We start from the raw sequence: 18,267 nt of genomic DNA on the forward strand, positions 1-18,267 counted from the left end.
AAACCATCAGTGTGTTATCAACATTCTTCTGGTACTAAATCCCAAACACAGCACTGTGCCAGCTACTAGAAAGAAAATTAACTACATCCTATCTGAAACGAGGACACGTTCTCTGAGCATAACAAGAAAGCAAAACTTCAGCGTTTCAGGCTGAAATATTAAATCTTGTTTGAAACTTAACAAGCCAAAAGGAAAACAGTGTGTTACAGTCGCTTCTGCTAAGCTGTCAGTGCATCAGGATATTAAAACAATAGATAAGACTTTACAGAGCCAGTCACCCTCACCTTCATGTAGATAAAGATTTCTTATGCCATTAGTATCTGAAGAAATGCAGCAGGTGGTGGTTTGGGTTTTTTTTAATAAAATCTTTTAGCTCATATAGCTTTGGGGAAGGAAAAGCAATCTTTCTGATATAAGAAAAGAAAAAAAAAAGTGTGGTGGTGTTTTCCAAGGTTTATAGTTCAAAACCAAAACTGCTGCTTAGAGCTTTTTGCAGTGCAGTAGAATGAAAGCAGGTGAAGTATGTCATTTTTCCATCACTCTTTATCTCAGCTTATCTTTAGCCAGCTGCAGGCTAACTAAGCTTTGAGCAATAACAGAGGTACTAGACTGTCTAGTGGATTTCAGTATGCAGTTTATACTCCTTGTAAAATAATAGTAAATTACAATTACTTTAAGCATTTTTAATTTTTGTTTCTTTGTTTCAGGAGGCTACGAACCCCCACTTACAAATGTCTTCACCATGCAGTGGTTTCTGACCCTCTTTGCCACTTGCCTGCCTAACCATACAGTTCTGAAGATCTGGGATTCAGTATTCTTTGAAGGCTCTGAAATTATACTGAGAGTAGCTTTGGCTATCTGGGCAAAGTTAGGAGAGTAAGTGGTCGTTTTGATCTGATTCTTCTTTTCAGTATGAGCAATGTGTGTAACTTACATTGTTCTGAAAAGTGTATTCTCAATTCTGAACAAGATGCACACAGACCTCTGAGGGAGCTGAAATGCTCTGTGGAAACACATACAGAGAGTCTTGAGGATGACTAGCTAATTTACTTGGGTACTTGGAGCTGGGGATGTTAATTCCCTTATTTTTTGCTTGAGGAGACTTAAGGATTTGAGCACATTGGCTACATCCAAGAAGAGAGTTCAGTGGTGCTAAGAGAATGATTTGGTGCTACATGGTTCTCTTCTGTTAAGGCCTGCATACAAATTTTCCTGAGACTCTCTGCTTTTAGGCACATTCTAGCCAAGTTTCTATTATAGTCTTTTATGGCCTTGGAAACTCACCACACAGAACAAAACACATGAGAGGGTTAGTTCTTCTAAACTCCTCTGTTGTCATAGCAAATATTTGCATTCCAAGGAGTGTACAGTGCTCCCAGAGAAATGAGTTTTGTCCCTGACTTCAGTGGGAGGTGTGAGCTCTGACAGGTCGAGCAGATGTTAGTTCAGCTGGCATCAGCAGCTGCTTCAAATTTTTCTTGTGATGCCTGTCAACACTCACCTTTTTTTCCCCCCAAGAGTGAACCACTGGGATTTATGTTCAGCTCTGTCCTTGGAGGTTTGATTTTTTTTTTTTCTTTCTGAATAAATTAGCACTGCAGGGCCAGTAGCATTGTCAGAGACTTTGCTTAGTATATTTAATTTTTAATCTGAAGTATAGTAATTAGAATAATAATTTTCTAAGAGCTTTATTTTTTTAGTTCATGAATGAAACCTGCACGAATCATTTGCATTGGGATTAAGCTATATGTAGTCCCATTGTGCTTTATTATTTTACCATACCCATAGATAAAACAACCTATTGCAGTGGGTCCCTGTGCACTTAAAAGCTGTAATTAAGAAAAGTTCCAGCTCAACATGATAAAAAAGAAAGTCACTGCTTTGAAGATTTTACTGTAAAACTTAAAGCAAAAATGAAAGGTGTTTTATAAAAACTGGAAGGAACAGAGTAAAGAAATCTGTAAGAATATGTCCAAAAGAATAAGCTGATCACACTGCACAGCTTATAACTATTGTTTGTGGGGAATGGGAGAAGGTCTGGCAGATTTGGGGGCAATTAACAGAAATGGTGCGATAACTAGAGATCCAGAAGACAATAGAGCACTAAAACTGAACCAGAATTGAAATTCAGTAAGCTTGCGATTAATGATATCAGATGAGGAAGTAAAAGATCGGGCACTATGTCTTTGCTGTCTGTGATTTTTGTTCCTCTTTCTTCTCCACTAGAAATAGAACAGGGGGATTTAAAGAAGTGGGGCCTGAAACAGTGATCACAGTCTCATGATCTTCGTACTTCTCAAAAGTATCTTTCTAGACATGAAAATGGGGTGAGAAGTGCTTTTCCTAAAACGTGGGCAGTTCAATCACACTTCTGTGTCGAGGGAGACTGAAGGAATTGGGGAGGTTAAAAATAGGTGCAGTAGAGAAAGCAGTATCTGGAGGTCATAACAGACTGAAGGTAGCAGGGAAGGTAAGCAGCAAGTTTGTGATAATTGCCTACATACCCATTGTTTCTACACTTTTTTGTTAAGTAGTAAAAAAAAAATAGTTTAGCTAAAAGAATGATTAAGATTTCAGTAGGAGTATCATAGTTCAATGGTTGTTCTCTGTAGATAGTGAAAATCAATGGAAGCTTCCTCTCTAATCCTTAAGAAAAAAGGCCGTGTACTTTTTTGATCATTCCAGCAGCTGTATTTGACAGGGAAGGCTACAATATGCAGCCAGCAATGCACTTGTTTGGAGTAGAAGTAAAACAAATTTTTCTCTTGACAGGGGAAGATGTTTAGCAGCTGACCCTAATGTATGTAGAACAGCAACTCACAGAAGCATATTATCCATATTTCTCTTTCTCTAGCTGACGCTCCATGGGTGATTCCGTGTCTTTAGAAATTCAAAGAAAAAACCAAATCAAACCCCCCCCCCCCCCAAAAACCCCCAAACACCAAAACAAAAAACCCCACAAAACAACAACAAAAAGTCTGCATTTCTACTTTAGAAATAGCTTTCACAAGCATGGAGGATATGAGTGAATTGTCCTTCATTCTGCATTATGTGAGCTCAGCTCTTTTGAATACAAGGACATACATAAATTCACCTATACTTAATTTGCTCCACCAGCATGTTTTCTGGCCAGCGAATATGTTCCTGTCTGACAAAAAGATAGTTCAACCAGTGAATTCAGCTGCTTGGTGCGTAGTGAAGAATGTGTGATGAGGCAGTCAAGAAATCTTGATGCTCCCTTTTTGAGCTGATGGGAGAGCTCCCCTGTGCTGGGAGGTGGCAGGATTTGTTGATTCTCACAGTGTAGAAGGAAAGAGGCAGAGGGAATAACCTGTCTGGACATGCATGAATCCTTTAGCGTGAGCAGTCAGGACAGTAAGCTGTGCTCACTACATCCTTTTACTGCACTAGTATTTCCAACGTGATGTGCAGAGTTTTGTTATTTGGAAGTGGAGGGAGGATTGCAATAAACTTAAGAATTAAGGTGACTAATGGAAGCGCGTGTTTTATGATGACAGAAAGTTCCATTTTGGTTTGGAGGTGTGTAATTATATGTAAAAGTAAAATCGAAACCCACTATGTATTTTGATGTAGGCAAATAGAGTGTTGTGAAACTGCAGATGAGTTTTACAGTACCATGGGCAAGCTGACCCAGGAGATGTTGGAAGACAGTCTGATTGACAGCAATGAACTCATGCAGGTGAGTAATTGTGATATAATTATTGTTTGTGTTTTCTGTGCATCCTTCAGGTGCTGATTTCTAACAAATTACATTTTTGTTCAGATACTGCAGAAACCTAAACTCTCCCAAGACTAAAAGTTTAAGATAACTGAGCTGAGCTAGCATGTCAATGAAACAAATAGATGACCTGCAGTTAAAGCTAAAATCTTACCTTGTACATTAAGTGTAGAGAACCACTAGGCTCCATTTGATAAAAATTGGTTGTATCTTGACAGCTGAAAGTTTGTTGTGATATAATGTCCAATTGGATTTACGCAAGTAAGATGTAAAATCTTCTGGTAGTCATAATTTTTAGGGTGGTTTATGTTTTTTGTCAGTTATTTATTACATTGTGTCCTTTTCATTCTGCAGACACTGTGGGAGACAAGAGTTTATCAAATGAGAAGGGGAAAAAAAAATCCTTCACGATTTAAAAAAACCCCATGAATAGTCATGAGTGAACTATAAACAAAGACATTTGTAGATAATTGCAGTCCCTGAGTTCTTAAAGCATACATCATTGTATGAGAACAAAGATGCACATTGTTCTGGGAAAGGAAAGAGACTTTAGTATTACAGATGTAATTGTATTGATTTGCACTTACACTTTTTTTTTCTGATATCCTTGAGGTGTTGTCTACTTAGATGTTTTATAGAGGCTTCATGTTACAGTTCTGGAACTTTTGCTTGTGATGAGTATGGTGATTAAATGGATGCAAATACAGAGCACATAATTCATCGGAACTTTTTTACCTGACTTAGGGGGATAAAAACAAAGTCATTCTCAGTATGTGAAGTTGGGTGAGTTTGTTACAGTAGTTAACAGGTGACTTCTGTTACCCATTATTAGAAGTAAAGCTTATTGACTGTCTGGGGTAATATACTTCCACCGTCTGGTGAAGTATTGCTCTGAATTAAAAGATCACTTTCAGATTTTTGGCTTTTGCTAATGCTGCTGTTTTGTTTAATGAGGGAGCTCTAGGAATGAGAGGGATGAGCACTGTGGCTTTGTTTTGCTTCAAAAATGGGAACGCAGAGGTACTTGCATGCTTTTAAAATAAGCGTTAAGGTTTCTCACGAGGCAGTGCAGACATTGGGGGTGCATGAGGACAGTGGCCCAAGCTGATGCCTTCTCATATTCATTGTGTTTCAATTCCTGGTCACAAGTGCAGTACAAAATCAAGATGTGGCATTTGTGACAAAGAATAACGTTGGGAAAGCTGAAGGGGGGCTTTAGTGACTCACTGTGGATTTGTTTCTTCGCCATTGTGTGTAACAGAAGATAAGGCATAGGTAACTTACTGGAGGGATGAAAGGATCTTTTTGGGTTTTTATTGCAATTACAAGTATACTAAATTAGCAGTCTTTTTGTGCTCCAGAAAAAAAACGAGCACTTGGTACAAAGTATATATATATTCATAGTGTACATGCATATGTTGTGACCCTGACAGGAGCGTTAAGTTAGGATAGTGCTGCCATTGGTATGGAGTACGTGGCAGGTTTAAGTTTTCTGCATAGAGAAGCAATGTGTCTGTCTCACGTGTGTCATCTCAGTTGAAGAAACCACACTATCGTTTAGATAGCATTTGTCAAGTCAAAGGCAGGCACTGGCAGTGTAGCCGTCTCCATCTGAGGTGTTGACTTTAGGCTCTCTTTACAGTAAGTGGAGAGAATTAAGCACTACAAGTGTTTACCATTAGGGGATATGAATGCCACCGTGTGCCCAGCTGCTGCATTTGAACAATTTTCTCTTGTGTTGGAGAACAAAGAAATAAGAGCCACTGTGTTAATGAAAGGGTCCAGGCTGCTTGAAAACACTGGCTTTTAAATTGCTTTAGGCTTTTTCAGAGAAGTCAGACAGTGATTGAAAACTGCTTTGTTTTCAAAATGTTCCTTTTTTTTTTTTTTTTTTTTCTTTTTTCCCTAATCAGAATCAGAACCATGAATTTACATCTAATACTTTTTACAAGGTGGCTCAAGGATTAGTTTCCTACTGCGGGAAAGGATTAATGTCCTACTCTGCCTTCCCTACATATTTCAGTAAAGGGTGCTGGTAGCAATCATCTTGCTTTTCTTCAAGCTTGCATGACACCTACATTTGCATCTGAACTACCTGCCCAGGCTCAGTTAAGCCAGTGAAGAGTGGCAGACACTTCCCTGCCACCAGAAAACAAATTGTGCTCTAAAAGCGCTGTTTTCTTTGGGAATTCGAGGTGGGAGATACAGCTTCAGGAGCAAGTGTTGACGGAGCAGATGTCTAAAGTAGATCAGAGGACTCTTGTCCTCATTCTGTCCACCAGCATGTATAGCTGGTGCAAGTTCATAATTAAAAACGCCTGCCTGCCTCCCTCCCATGCAGGCAGTACATATACCTAGGATTGAGGGCTTAAAGCTTTTGCAGATTTGGCCCTTGCATGGCAAGAGTTGTTACAATGTTGGGCTGGGGAGAGCACGGAGGGATTGGAGGAGCAAGCAAGCCTACAGTTTCCTCCTTTTTCAGATTGAACAGTTTAAATAAATAAAGGGTAAGTGCTGGACACATCAGATGCTAGACTGGGTCTGTGTTCAGGACTAGTTATTCAGTAATGTCATTTTGTTGGCCTATTAATAAACTTTGGTTCTAACATGGGGACAGAAGGCTGTACGCCAGGTGTCTGCAGGTACTCTAAACAGCGTGTGCTAGATTGAGCACATGCTTTCATGCCTCCTCAGAAAGCGAGCATTTTTATAAGTAGCTAAACTAATTCAGTTTGTATGCCTAGAAGCATTCCAGCATGGAGGAGATGAGAAGCAAACGGGAAAAGGAGAGGCATCCCTGTGTGTTTACTGTGGTGGAGGGGAATAGGGATTAATCCCTCTGTAGTAGCCTAGCATTTTAGACTATCTCTGGTAGAGAGTTACCCTGATTTGATGGTATGCACTGTTAACTTTCTACCTGAGTAGCACTTTTGTCTGTTTTCTTTTGGGTTTGTTTTTGGTTTTGCTTTTTGTTTTGTTCTCTTATTGAAAGCGCAAAGAGAGAGGAGCCTTAAACCAGTGTGGGGCGGCTCTTGAGATGTGTGTTTGGGCTGTCTACAAAGGCAAAACTGCTTACCCTCTTTTAGAAGCCACAGCCCAAACCCTTCTGCCGATGGTGTAGATGGTTTGCATTCTTAGATTAAAGGCAAAAGATTGACAAACTGCTACTGAGTTAAGGTGAGAAGAGAGGTTTTTTCCTTGTCTTTTTTCTTGTTCCCAGAATCAGCCCCTTACGGCCATAAATAAGATAGTAAGTTTGGCTGCATCATGCTTCGTATGCGTAGGCTGTTTCCCTCTGGCAGAGTTTCACCAGAATTAACCAAATGGCATCCAAGGCTGTGTATAAACTAGGAACAGGATGCTTTGATTGCAAAACATTGCTGTGAGGAGGTCACAGATGTTGATTGACAATATTTTTTTAATTTCCAGTGGAACTTTGCATCAGCATAATATTTGTTTGTGGATCTCTTAGCCAGGTGGCAAGCGAGGCCTCCAGTTACAATCTGATCACAAGTAATTAAGTTAAAAATGTATATGCGAAATGAAAGAAATTGGACAGGATCTGGAAGAGACACAGATTGGAGACAGGCAAAAGCTAAAAGCATAATCTAAAACAGTAGGTGCAAGGAGTAAATGGAGGACTCTGAGTTGACTGTTTCACTTAAAGGGTAACTAGCATATGGAATAAGTTACCTGAAAAGGCTGTTGACATAAAGAGTAGAAATAAATTCCAGACACACCTCCTTCTCTATGAAGGGAGAGAGTTGAGACATATGGGGGGGAAAAAAAAAAACAGGAAAGTGTGGTGGAGATCAAACAAACGGGCAGACATGCTGGGACGGAGGTGGGTCTTTCTCCAGATCATAAAATTCCTTCGTCTGGTAGACTGCCGGCATATCACTGTTCAGGCCTAAGAGAATATTTGTCTTTCACAGTAGCATTGTAGTTTCATGGAGTGGCAAAGCTTCAGTTCACGCTCTGGGTTTTTGTAGCCATTCTCCTTGCCTTAGAGTCTGCGCATGGCTTAACTGTAGAAGCGTTTTTATGCCGAAGCCTGTTGAGCTGCACGATTGCCCTGTGCCTGATCCAGCCAGGAGTGTCCTTCCTGCTCCTCATGGCTTGCACTGTTGCCATGGGTGAAACATTTTTTTTCTCCTGTCAGGAAAGGTCTAGAACCGAATTTATGTCTGCATTTTTTCTTAGTGTATTTAGCACAGACAAGGCACGGTTCAAGAATGGATTATGTAGATATTGTTCAAAATTTCCTTTCATCTTAAATGAGGCCATTTTGCCTTCAGATGAAAATGTCACTGACTTAATAGCGCAGGAAGAAATATATATAAGTGAAGATTTTCTGTCATAGCTCATGAGAAATGTTTGTGTTATTGTCTTTTGGAAGACATTTAATACTCAACATGGGGAAAAGCTATGATTTTTCAGAGAAACTATGAGAAATTATATTTTGCTATTTTTTCTTTTCACTTCTGCCATTGAGACTCCCAATGAATTGTGTGTCAGTTACTTGGAAGTCCTGAATAGTTGCAAGTGTACAAAAGCAGGGGGAAGAAAAAGGCAACTAAAATAGGTAAGAACAAATGAGCAGTGATGTTGCAGTGAATATGATGTGTCTTCATGCCAGGATGGCTGGCGACACACATTCTGTTACTACAAAATTACTTAAAGCAAAAATAATTCTGACAGCAAATGCATTTGCAACTATTGATCTTCTTTAACTCCAAGTATTGAAGTAAATAAAATGTATTAGAGTGTTTTTATGGCCTTAAGTTCTAGGGACTACATGTTGAGTTCAGAGAGTTGCAGATAGGTTTCTTTGTTCATCATAGAACAAACTTCTATTAAAAAAACAACCACCACCCCACAAAAAAAAAGCCCCAAACACAATACCCCCACCCCAAAACAACCACCAAAAACAGAAACTGAGAGGAGAAAAGTTAGCTGGATAATGTTGGGTCCTTCCTCTTTGGCTGTAACTCTTGTGTTGAAGTGATTTCCTTCACAGAAGGTCTTGGGGCTGCTCAGGATCTGTTAAGAGTCCACATTGAGTGAGGATCTGCTCCTTCCTATCTATGCTAGTGTCAATACCTTGTTGAATACTTGACAGAAATGTAGGTCTTCTGGAAGAGCCTCAAAACCTCAATGAAGTATTCATGTAAGTGAAATCATAACTGCAGGAGGAGGATTTCCAGTGTGCTGGCAAGGAGAGGATTGACAATGATTATTAAATAAGTACAGGAGTTGAGAAGGACCCTACATCTCATGTTATCTGTTCCATTTTAATTTTTTTTTCCTCTGAACTATGTATTTTTCTAATGAGTCACTCTTTATTTTTCTTACAGGAAATACTGACTGAATCATAAACCTAGACCATTTTAATTTTCTTACAGCACATGAGAATGTGCAGCCTTTAACCCTGCAAGACTGCAAGTCTGTTCATGGAGAAATCTTTTGTGGGACTGTTAAAGTGACAATTTTAAAAAGCTGTTTTTTTGTTGTTTTTTTTTTTTTTTCCCAGACTGTTTATACCATGGCTCAGTTTCCCTTCCCACAGCTGGCAGAATTAAGGGAAAAATACACGTACAACATTACTCCTTTCCCTGCAGCAGTAAAATCAACTTCACTTTCAGGGTAAGTTTGAAATGCATTGCTTATGACATATAGGGCTTTTGTTTACCCTATGCAGATAGTGAAAAGGCAGGTGGCGTCCTACCTTGTATGCTCCTAAAGAAGATAAAGATGTTTGGTAATGATCATATTTAAGAATGTCTCTTTCTTATTTCTCTTATGTTCTCATTTGACAGAAGGCTAGGCAGAACCAGAGACAGTGATGAGGAGAATGACCTAGATGACGAAGATTCAATTGCCAATGCAATTGGCTGTCTTGGACCGTTAAGTGGGTTTTTGGCACCAGAGCTCCAAAAATATCAAAAACAGATGAAAGGTAAGGAGTGCTTTTGTTCATTTTGGAAAATGTAGTTAAAGCTGCATGATCTTGCAGACATCGTCTGTAGCTTCCTCTGTGAAAGCTGCTGTGAAAATTGTATTGTATATTCATGTAGGGATTACAGCAGGTACCAAATGACTTGTTCTGTGGTCCATGAAGATGTCTTCAAAGGCAAGTTTGAAAGCTATATGTATACAATAAATGACAGCGTGGGTTAAGGATCTGGCTACAGTAATGGTTAAAAGAACAATCCCATAGTGTTGCCCACCCACTAAAAAAGAAGCACATGTGTGGAAAAAAGTCCATCCTAAATCCACGCTTATTTCCAAGCTGTCAGCAGTTTCTGAAGGAGGTACACGTAATAAATAATCTTGACCTCTATTAGCATATGTATGGCTAATATTGGAACCTGTCAGCAGTGAGTTCTGCAGGTCATTTCACCACCCTTTTGGCCAAACCTTCAGGCTTGTATGTTTTGGGTATATTCACATTTTTATAAACTTGGGTATGGTTCAGGGTATTCTGACAAAATGTCACTATTTTTCAAATCCCTCCATGTTGAAATAAAATTTCGGACAGAATTGTGTGGTCACCTGTGCAAGCTCTACAAGCCAAACAAAACTCTGATCCATGCAAGAAAAGCAGATAATTTGTTCGCTTGCAGTAGACTTTATGGAACGGTACTGGATCAACAGTGATTTTATGATACCCTGGGAAGGGCTGTAGTTATTTATCCCCAAAGGCACCCCCACCTTCCCCCCTAAAAAAACCCAGACTGTTGTAGCAGTGACTGTTACCCGATTACACATCATCATTCTCGTGGCTTGGTTTGCTGAGACCTATAAGCTGCAATTTTCCTTTTGATGGCTGTGGTGTTTCAGTTTTCCCTTCCTGAGGGACTCTAAGTCTCTACCTGCTGCTTCAAGCTAGCGCTTAGTCAGAGCATCAAGCTGCTGTTGCAAACTAAGCCAAAACCAAACAAACTTCCCTTGAAAAAGAATTATCCCCTTGGCCAGTTTGGTGGTGCATCAGAAACAGCTGTGAAAATAAATGGCATTGCTGCTGTTGCTCTGCAGCTGTTGATCAGAGATGCTATCAAGTTGCCTGATCTTCAGCTGCTCTGTGCTTACCCCTTTTGCTGCTACTAGCAGCTTTCTCCCTGTGGTGCTGTAACTGTTCCTTGATGCTTCTTGCTGGTATCACTAGGTTGATTGTTTAATCTCATGCCTGCTTGACTGTAATGTATTTATAGCTTGCATTGTTAGCCAGATGAATGTCTTTAATAATCAGTTTCTGAATTACTTTAGTGATGGTTTGATATACTTTCAGGTAATTGAAGGACTGTGCTTGTAACGTTGCTTCACTGTGTTAATTGACTTTTCTACTCTTTAAATGCCCTTCAAACCCTTGCTGTTCTTAAGCAGTAGTTTTCAAAATGTAATTCTTATTATAAATAGTGCAGCTTTGTTAAATATGCATATTATAAGACATTTTAAATTAAAGATTACAGTTAAATAAGACGATAGGAATCAGACATAGACTTCCCTTGTAGGTAATCTGCGGAACTCTTGAGTTCGAGTATGCCAATTTACTCTTCATCCCCACTTTATTCCCACTCTGTGCAGATCAGAATGAAGAACAAAGTCTGGGTTCCAGTAACATTGCAGAATTAAGTCCAGGAGCAATAGACTCTTGCCGAAGCGAGTATCATGCTGCTTTTAACAGCATGATGATGGAGCGGATGACCACTGACATTAATGCACTGAAAAAGCAATATTCCAGGATAAAAAAGAAGCAGCAACAGCAGGTTCACCATGTGTATATCAGAGCAGGTAACATATCAAAACGTGCTTCATTTACTGATTTATTGCAAGCTACCTTCATCATAGGAGACACAAGGCAAATAATTTTCTTTTACATTTAACCAAACAGACAAAACAAGAAAGACTGATGGAGTGTATAACACATTGGTAGTAAAGTGGGTACCGCTTCGTACAGACGGATTGTAAATGAGAAGGTGATTTTTTTTTTTCTTTTGTCAGGATCTGAAGATGACGACCCTGGGATTTTTTTAGGTCCCAGGGACCAGCTGAACAATGGTATTTAGAAGTGTCTTTGCTATCTGTGTGCATTGTGTTGATCTCTCTGATTAAAAACTTTAAATCTTTGGCATTCTTGGAGTTGACATACTGATGCACTGGAAAAAGGGAAATGAGGAGATAAGCACACTTCAGACGAAGTGGCAGGTAGATTCCTAGCTGGTCCACATTATCCTAGCTCCCCTGGCAAGTTATGCAGCTGAAGAACTGGCTTAGATGTTCCATTGTGGCTGACAGGTCACCTGACCATAATGATACTGCTGTGAGGATTAAGCTGGACATCAGTCCGTTATTTAGCAATCTGTGTTATGGAATCTATTTCCCCAGTTGGCAAACTCAACGCAGGGGTTAGCATGGACAGTGCAGATGAAGGTTTTAGTGGGTGTGCAAGCTGAACACAGCCCACCCCACTCATTCCCCACCCCACTTAGCTGTCATCTTTCTAAGTCAGCATTGAACCATGCAGATGGGTCACTGTGGAGAATTTTGTTCCTCTTCTAGATTGTCTAAACTTGTCCTAGCAGGAGCATTTGAATACATAGAGCTGTGATTTTTCATTAACATAATTTGTAAGGAATTTTTTTTGTTAAAGATTGGCAAAGTATTTGCTTTGAACAAAGGCTGTAGCCAGCAGAAACAGTGCAAACAGTAAAATGTTGATTCCCAGGGATTGCCAACCGCCACCCCCCAAACACAAACCTTTCTAATCTTACTAATCATGATGTGGGGCTGGGTTCGTGGTTTAATCAAACTGTCATCTAATTACCTAATTCTGAGTCTACTGTTCTGGTTTAATAAGAGGACCTAATAGAAAAGAGTTGGTGCAGTTTATCCATTAAAAATACATTGGTTCATTCTCCAGTCACACAAGCCTCATGGAGAGGCTTTTTTTTCTTACCTCGTATAGGGACTGAATTGCCTCTCACAGTTGGAAGAGAAATGAAGGAGAGGGGAAAGATCAGAAGCTAATATTAATGTTCAACTATCAGTTACAGTGCAGTTCCAAAAATTGACAAGCTGGTTTTGTTCTGATTTAATTTCATGGTATTCCAGGCTCAGGACTTACCTTGTAGGTAAGAAGCAGGGAGGGAGGACAAGAAATCTTTATTGCAGAAATTACAGCTGTGTGTTTGACTCCAAGATGTAAGAGGAATTCAGTGATTTTTCTGGTGTGGTTGGTTGGGTTTTTTTAAATAGTATTAAGTCCTACAAACCTTTGCCATACCTCAAGAAACACATCAAATTTGGTGGTGGATCCTTAGAACATCTATTTGTTTTGTTCTTTAACAATACTATGTTTCTTTTAAACACTTTCTTTCAGACAAAGGGCCAGTTACCAGCCTCCTCCCTTCTCAGGTAAACCATTCCCCCGTGATAAACCACCTCCTTTTAGGAAAGAAGATGAAACTGAATAACAGGTCTCTCAGAAATGCTGTTATTCACATCCCAAGTCACGCTACAGGGAAGATGTCTCCCATTCCCCAAGAAGATCTTAAAACAAAACTGAACTCTCCGTGGCGCACTCACATACGAGTTCATCGAAAGAACATTGCTAGGGCCAAAGGCCAGCTGGGCTACGGGGATACTGTAGGACTAATAGATGAGCAGAGCGAGAGCTGTAAAGCAAATAGTCCTGGTGCAAAGGAGGAGACTTCCAAACATTCTGACTTTGGAGAAAGAGAAGGAGGTGGTTTGGATGACAGGACTACTCGAAAAGCTGACCGGCAGTCGTCTGAGCCAGTCTCTGTGGACAGCAGTACAAACATGTCAGTGGTTCAGCTAAAACTGGAAGCACTGGAACTCACCTCGGATAACAAAACCGATGCTGAGTCAACATCCCACCAGTCCGGCCAGCCACGTTTATCTGAGTCCTCCAGTTCATCCAGTGACAGTGGAAACCGGGCTAAATCTCCTCAGCCTGGGAACCCAAAGCCACAAGTCTTCAATCCTTTTCCTAGTGTCAAGCCTCTTCGAAAGTCAGCTACAGCCAGGAATTTAGGGCTGTATGGCCCCACTGAAAGAACGCCAACTGTACACTTCCCACAAATGAGCAGAAGTTTCAATAAGGCTGCCAGTGGCAGTAGTGGGACCAGGAAACGATGATGAACTGCCTGGCACTTTCCATTTCTGACAGCAACAAAAAATTTGTATTGCTTTTTTTTTTTTTTTTTTTTTTTTTGTAATGTGTACCTGTGTATGAGTGTCCCAGAGCATTTCTAATCTTTAATTAAGTAATGGGGACAAAAGTGGTTACCAGATGTATAAATATGTGTCTTTGAAAATTGTGCTTCCGTGTTGTTATGGGATAGATTAGTGAAGGTGCACTCGGGCACCCTATTGTCAGTTCTGATGGTTCTGTGGTAAAATAAACATTGATTTGCAGTGTGAAGCATACAGTTTCCTTAAACCTAACTCAGACATAAAATCACCGGCTGCCTTTAACCCCTCAGCCCCCCATGGCTGCCTCCTGTCTCTTTCAAAGCTCGAAGGACAAATCACCTGGTGCAGCAGACAGGTATAACAGTTTTTGACTGTTCCGCAGCTTCCCCGTCAGACCTCCTCATCATGCTCTGCGAGTAGCTGGAGAAGCCATGACGAACAGAAGCACAAGCAGTCCTAGCAGTTGAAAGCATCACTTTGTGTCTGACATGACCACTTACCCACCCGGCCATCTGGCTCCAGACATTCTTGAGCAGCATTTTGTGCTTCTCTTCCCACAGCAGTCCTCTGGTGATACTGTTTTTAATATAAATGTAACCAGTGAGCGTGAGAATAGCAGACGTAAGTCCATCCACGACACTGGTTTGCTCCTTTTCTGTTACATATGTATATACATACATTTCTGTCACTTGCTGCTGGAGAGTTGCAGCACTGCAAAATTAAGTACAACTATATGTGTAGTTGTATGAATATTATGGCACATCTCTGTTTTGGTAGATTTAAAAGCTATTATCTAGATTACAGACTCGTAATTAAATCATATTTGCCAGCTTAGCAGTAGGTAAAATATGAATGAATGTTCCAAACTAGTTTAAGGTTTTAAATTCTATAAATAGAGTGATTAGATACTTAGGGTGCCACTTATCATTAAAAGCCAACACATCAGCCACTATGTAAGTGGGATGGACCCATGGGTCTGCCATGGGCTTCCATGGCTTGGTTCTGGTTTGCTGTGAAAGAGCAGTGGCAAAGCGATAAGCTTGAGTATTTACTTCCCAATCAAAAAAGCAATGCTGGTGAGTACCTTAAGACAAGTACTTTTTTTCCCCCCCTCTATACATTAAATAGGCAGGCAGAGAAACTAAATGTGAACAATTCAACTTCAGGGTTGTAAAATCAAGCACTCCAAAAAATTCAGGTTGCTCTTAAAATACTATGGCTCTGCCGAATTGTATGTATTGACTGTGGTTCATTACCTTATTGCTTCCAAGTTTCCCGTGACGCAGAAGTGCCATTACTTTAAACTGGAGTAAAAGCAGTAATGATGAATCAGTCCCACTGTAGGTAATATCTTTTTTCCTCTTTTGAAATTCTTTGTTAAATTTGCAAATTAATATATCATTGTCTATTTATTAATGTATCCCATAACCTATAGGATGTGATACCACTTTTACTGTATACCATAACTTATAAGCTGTACAGTATACCCTGTTTATTGTTGTGGGGACAGTTTTATTTTGTTGTTGTTTTATACAAGTGTATGCATATAAAATAATATGCAAGTATGAACATTATAAATATAAACCACATGTAGATCAGATCTTGCCCCTGCCTTACTTTCAGGTTATAGTGCTATTGTCACTAATGATTATTTATAGTGTTAAGTAAATTTAAAATAATGTAGAATTTAGTGACTGATCATGGACTGTATGAGAATTGTTTCTGTCTTGATTTAGAAGAAATGGATTTCTCAAAATTTTACTGTGAATCATTCTCCCCAGTTTTTCTCAGCTACACTGTATCGCACAGCTGTATCCTGAACCAGTAAAAATAAAATGACTGTCATTCTGCAAAAACGTCTGACACGTTGCAAGTATGTGCATGAATTTCCAATACGTTAAGGTGTGATTAAGCAGTGGAAAATTAGTAAGCTTTCCACGGATATTGGTCTGGGGAAAGAAATGCCAATAGAATACTAATTCTAGCGATTTGGACCTAATCAGTAATTGATGAGTGTTCTCTGAGGGTCTTGCACTCTACTTGGACTGTTAGGCTTGAGGCGAAGGAACCACGGCAACTCAGTGCATTGGTTTGATGATGTTTGCTGCAGGAAATTTTCTTTAAGTACTGCTAGGTGAGAAAACTGAATGTCATTTTAGCTGTTCAGTACCTCAAAGGATGTTCACTCTCTACTTGAAATGTGCCTCTTGAGCATACAGCAAAAGCAACTTCATCACTTGGTACTGAAGCATGAAGAGACAAAAATTCATCCTAATGGATCCTTGTCCTTGTCAGTGCTTTGCTTGCTCTAGTTTTATTTGTTTTTTGTTGGTGGAAGATTTGTTCAGGGGGTCATTGTGGAGCCCCGCGAGTGATTTGAGGTGTGCTGTCATCCCAGACGAGCACCTTCAGCCCGTGTGTCATCAGCCAGCAGGGACCAGTCGGGTGAGTGGTTTCTCAAGCAGCCAGAAACTGCTGTGCTTGGACACCTCTGCACTGGTGACAGCATCCTTGGGAAGCTGAACTCTGGGAGGGACATGTCTGGGAAGGGTGGATCTTCCCTGCACTGCAGGGAAGGGCTTGTGTGAAAGGTATCTTCTGCACATCCTTCCCCGCAGAAGAGCCTGAAGAGCCTTCAAGGTTTGCACAAGCTGACTTGAGCTATTTAACACAATTTAGGACACAGAAGTGGTTTGCAGTGCAAGACCATGTCAGGGTGGTCGATGCTCAGGCCCAGTCTCCCCCCAGCCTGCAAGACGCTGGTTCAGATGTGCTTCATCCTACAAGCAGTGTGTAGCACTTACTGGCTCAGTGCAGGTTTAAAAAGAACCACAAATGTTTCCAAGTCTTTTTCTGATAAATCCATATCAAACCACCCTGGCTTACCACAAATAAGCAGGCAGGCGTGGTGGTAGCGTGGGAGGTGATGGATGTGGCTGGAGCAGTTGGGGCTAGGGAAGGAGCAACCCATCCAGGCAAAAGGTGCAAGAAGTTTTGAGGGAAAGCAAACTCCTCTGTGCCTGTGCTTCTTTTTAGACTGGTTGTTTATAAAGAGGAAATCAAAGGATCAGATGCATGAAGTGCCGTTCCCTGCCCATCCCTCATGTGTTCAAAGTGATCATGGACTTGCCTGATGACAGCAAGGAGCCACATCCCACGATAGCCCAGAAGGGACATACCAGCGGAGAGCCCTCTGGTGTGGTTCACCGTGACTCAGTTTACACAGTGAGCCGCCAAAAAGGGAGCAAACATTCGACTCCCAGCTGGGGTGAGACATGTGCTGTCATTGCTGGCTCTCCTGGCTTCTCTTGGCCCGTGCTCTGAGCCAGCTCTGTGGGGATGGTGTAGCCATGATGACACCGCCCCAAAACTAGGCTAGCAAGTGTTGCTAACTGGCAGGTGTGCTGGGCCATTGCTGGATGGATGTGGCCGTGCAACCCCGGGCGAAGCTCAGTGTGCTCTCTGCAGCTCTGCAATGCGGGGCTGGCTTGCCAGCTCAGCCCGAAGGCTTTGCAAGCCCGTATGTGCTCAGAGCACGGCTTGCACCAGTTTGCAGGGGAGCTGCTGGATGTACGCACCGCTCAACCCACAGTAGCACTTGGGATGTGATCCTCCGCGTCTGGGTTGTCAGCAGCAGCCCTGCCGGTCTGGCAGAAAGGGCTGCTACACGATGCGTTGCTCCCTCTCCCCTTCTCTCAAGGGTGTGTCTTTCATTATCACTTGTTGGTTTTCTGATATTTTATAATTGTTGGTGACAGGGAAATTTTTTGAGCGACGCCTCATCTTTTTTGAATACCGGAGCAGGAGAGATAGGGGTGCTTTCTGCATCGCAGCACTCGATAGTTTTTGCAACTGTTCCTCTCTACCTTTGGCTTATGCTTTCCCTTTGTGAACTCCCAACCCTTGCTTGCCTTCTGCTGTTTGATGATAATTTTCAGGAAGATAAGGATAGCCATGCGGGTCAGCTTAGCCCAGCATCTTTCCTCTGACCATTAATGGTTGCCAACGCCTAAGAAAGGAGTCCTGTAGGAACATGCTGCACCCAGAGACAGCCTTCCCTTGGGGGATCCATCCGATTTTGTTTGGGTTGTGCATGTCGCCCAGAGGTGAGGTGGGTGGCCGGGCCGGCGGCTCATCCACAGCAAACCAGCGGCGTGCTGATCTGGGCAGCCACATGCACAGCAGGGACCGCCAACAGTGGTTCAGTAGCAAAATTTCCTCCTTCACATGAAAAGAATAATAATAATGGAGGCATGGCCAGGAATGAAAAGAATAATAAACAGCAGAAAATGTGAGCCTGAAACAGC

General features: G+C 41.2%; 1 protein-coding gene across 3 annotated transcripts in view; it reads left to right on the plus strand.

Moving 5' to 3' along the window:
• The window catches only part of TBC1D30 (TBC1 domain family member 30), a 59,744-nt gene extending 44,447 nt beyond the window's left edge, over nucleotides 1–15,297 (plus strand). For 2 of the 3 annotated variants that reach the window (XM_035889932.1, XM_035889933.1), the window contains 7 exons: nucleotides 708–876; nucleotides 3,595–3,700; nucleotides 9,273–9,385; nucleotides 9,559–9,698; nucleotides 11,327–11,533; nucleotides 11,744–11,800; nucleotides 13,122–15,297. In XM_035889932.1, coding sequence (XP_035745825.1) covers nucleotides 708–876; nucleotides 3,595–3,700; nucleotides 9,273–9,385; nucleotides 9,559–9,698; nucleotides 11,327–11,533; nucleotides 11,744–11,800; nucleotides 13,122–13,903 — 1,574 coding nt within the window. In that variant the 3' untranslated portion in view covers nucleotides 13,904–15,297. The remainder of the gene's footprint in view (nucleotides 1–707; nucleotides 877–3,594; nucleotides 3,701–9,272; nucleotides 9,386–9,558; nucleotides 9,699–11,326; nucleotides 11,534–11,743; nucleotides 11,801–13,121) is intronic. The other variant, XM_035889934.1, reaches the window with a different exon arrangement.
• The last annotated feature ends 2,970 nt before the right edge of the window (nucleotides 15,298–18,267 follow it).

This window comes from Egretta garzetta, unplaced genomic scaffold, assembly GCF_000687185.1.
Source record: "Egretta garzetta isolate BGI_Z169 unplaced genomic scaffold, ASM68718v1 scaffold792, whole genome shotgun sequence".
NCBI classification, from domain to species: Eukaryota; Metazoa; Chordata; class Aves; order Pelecaniformes; family Ardeidae; genus Egretta; species Egretta garzetta.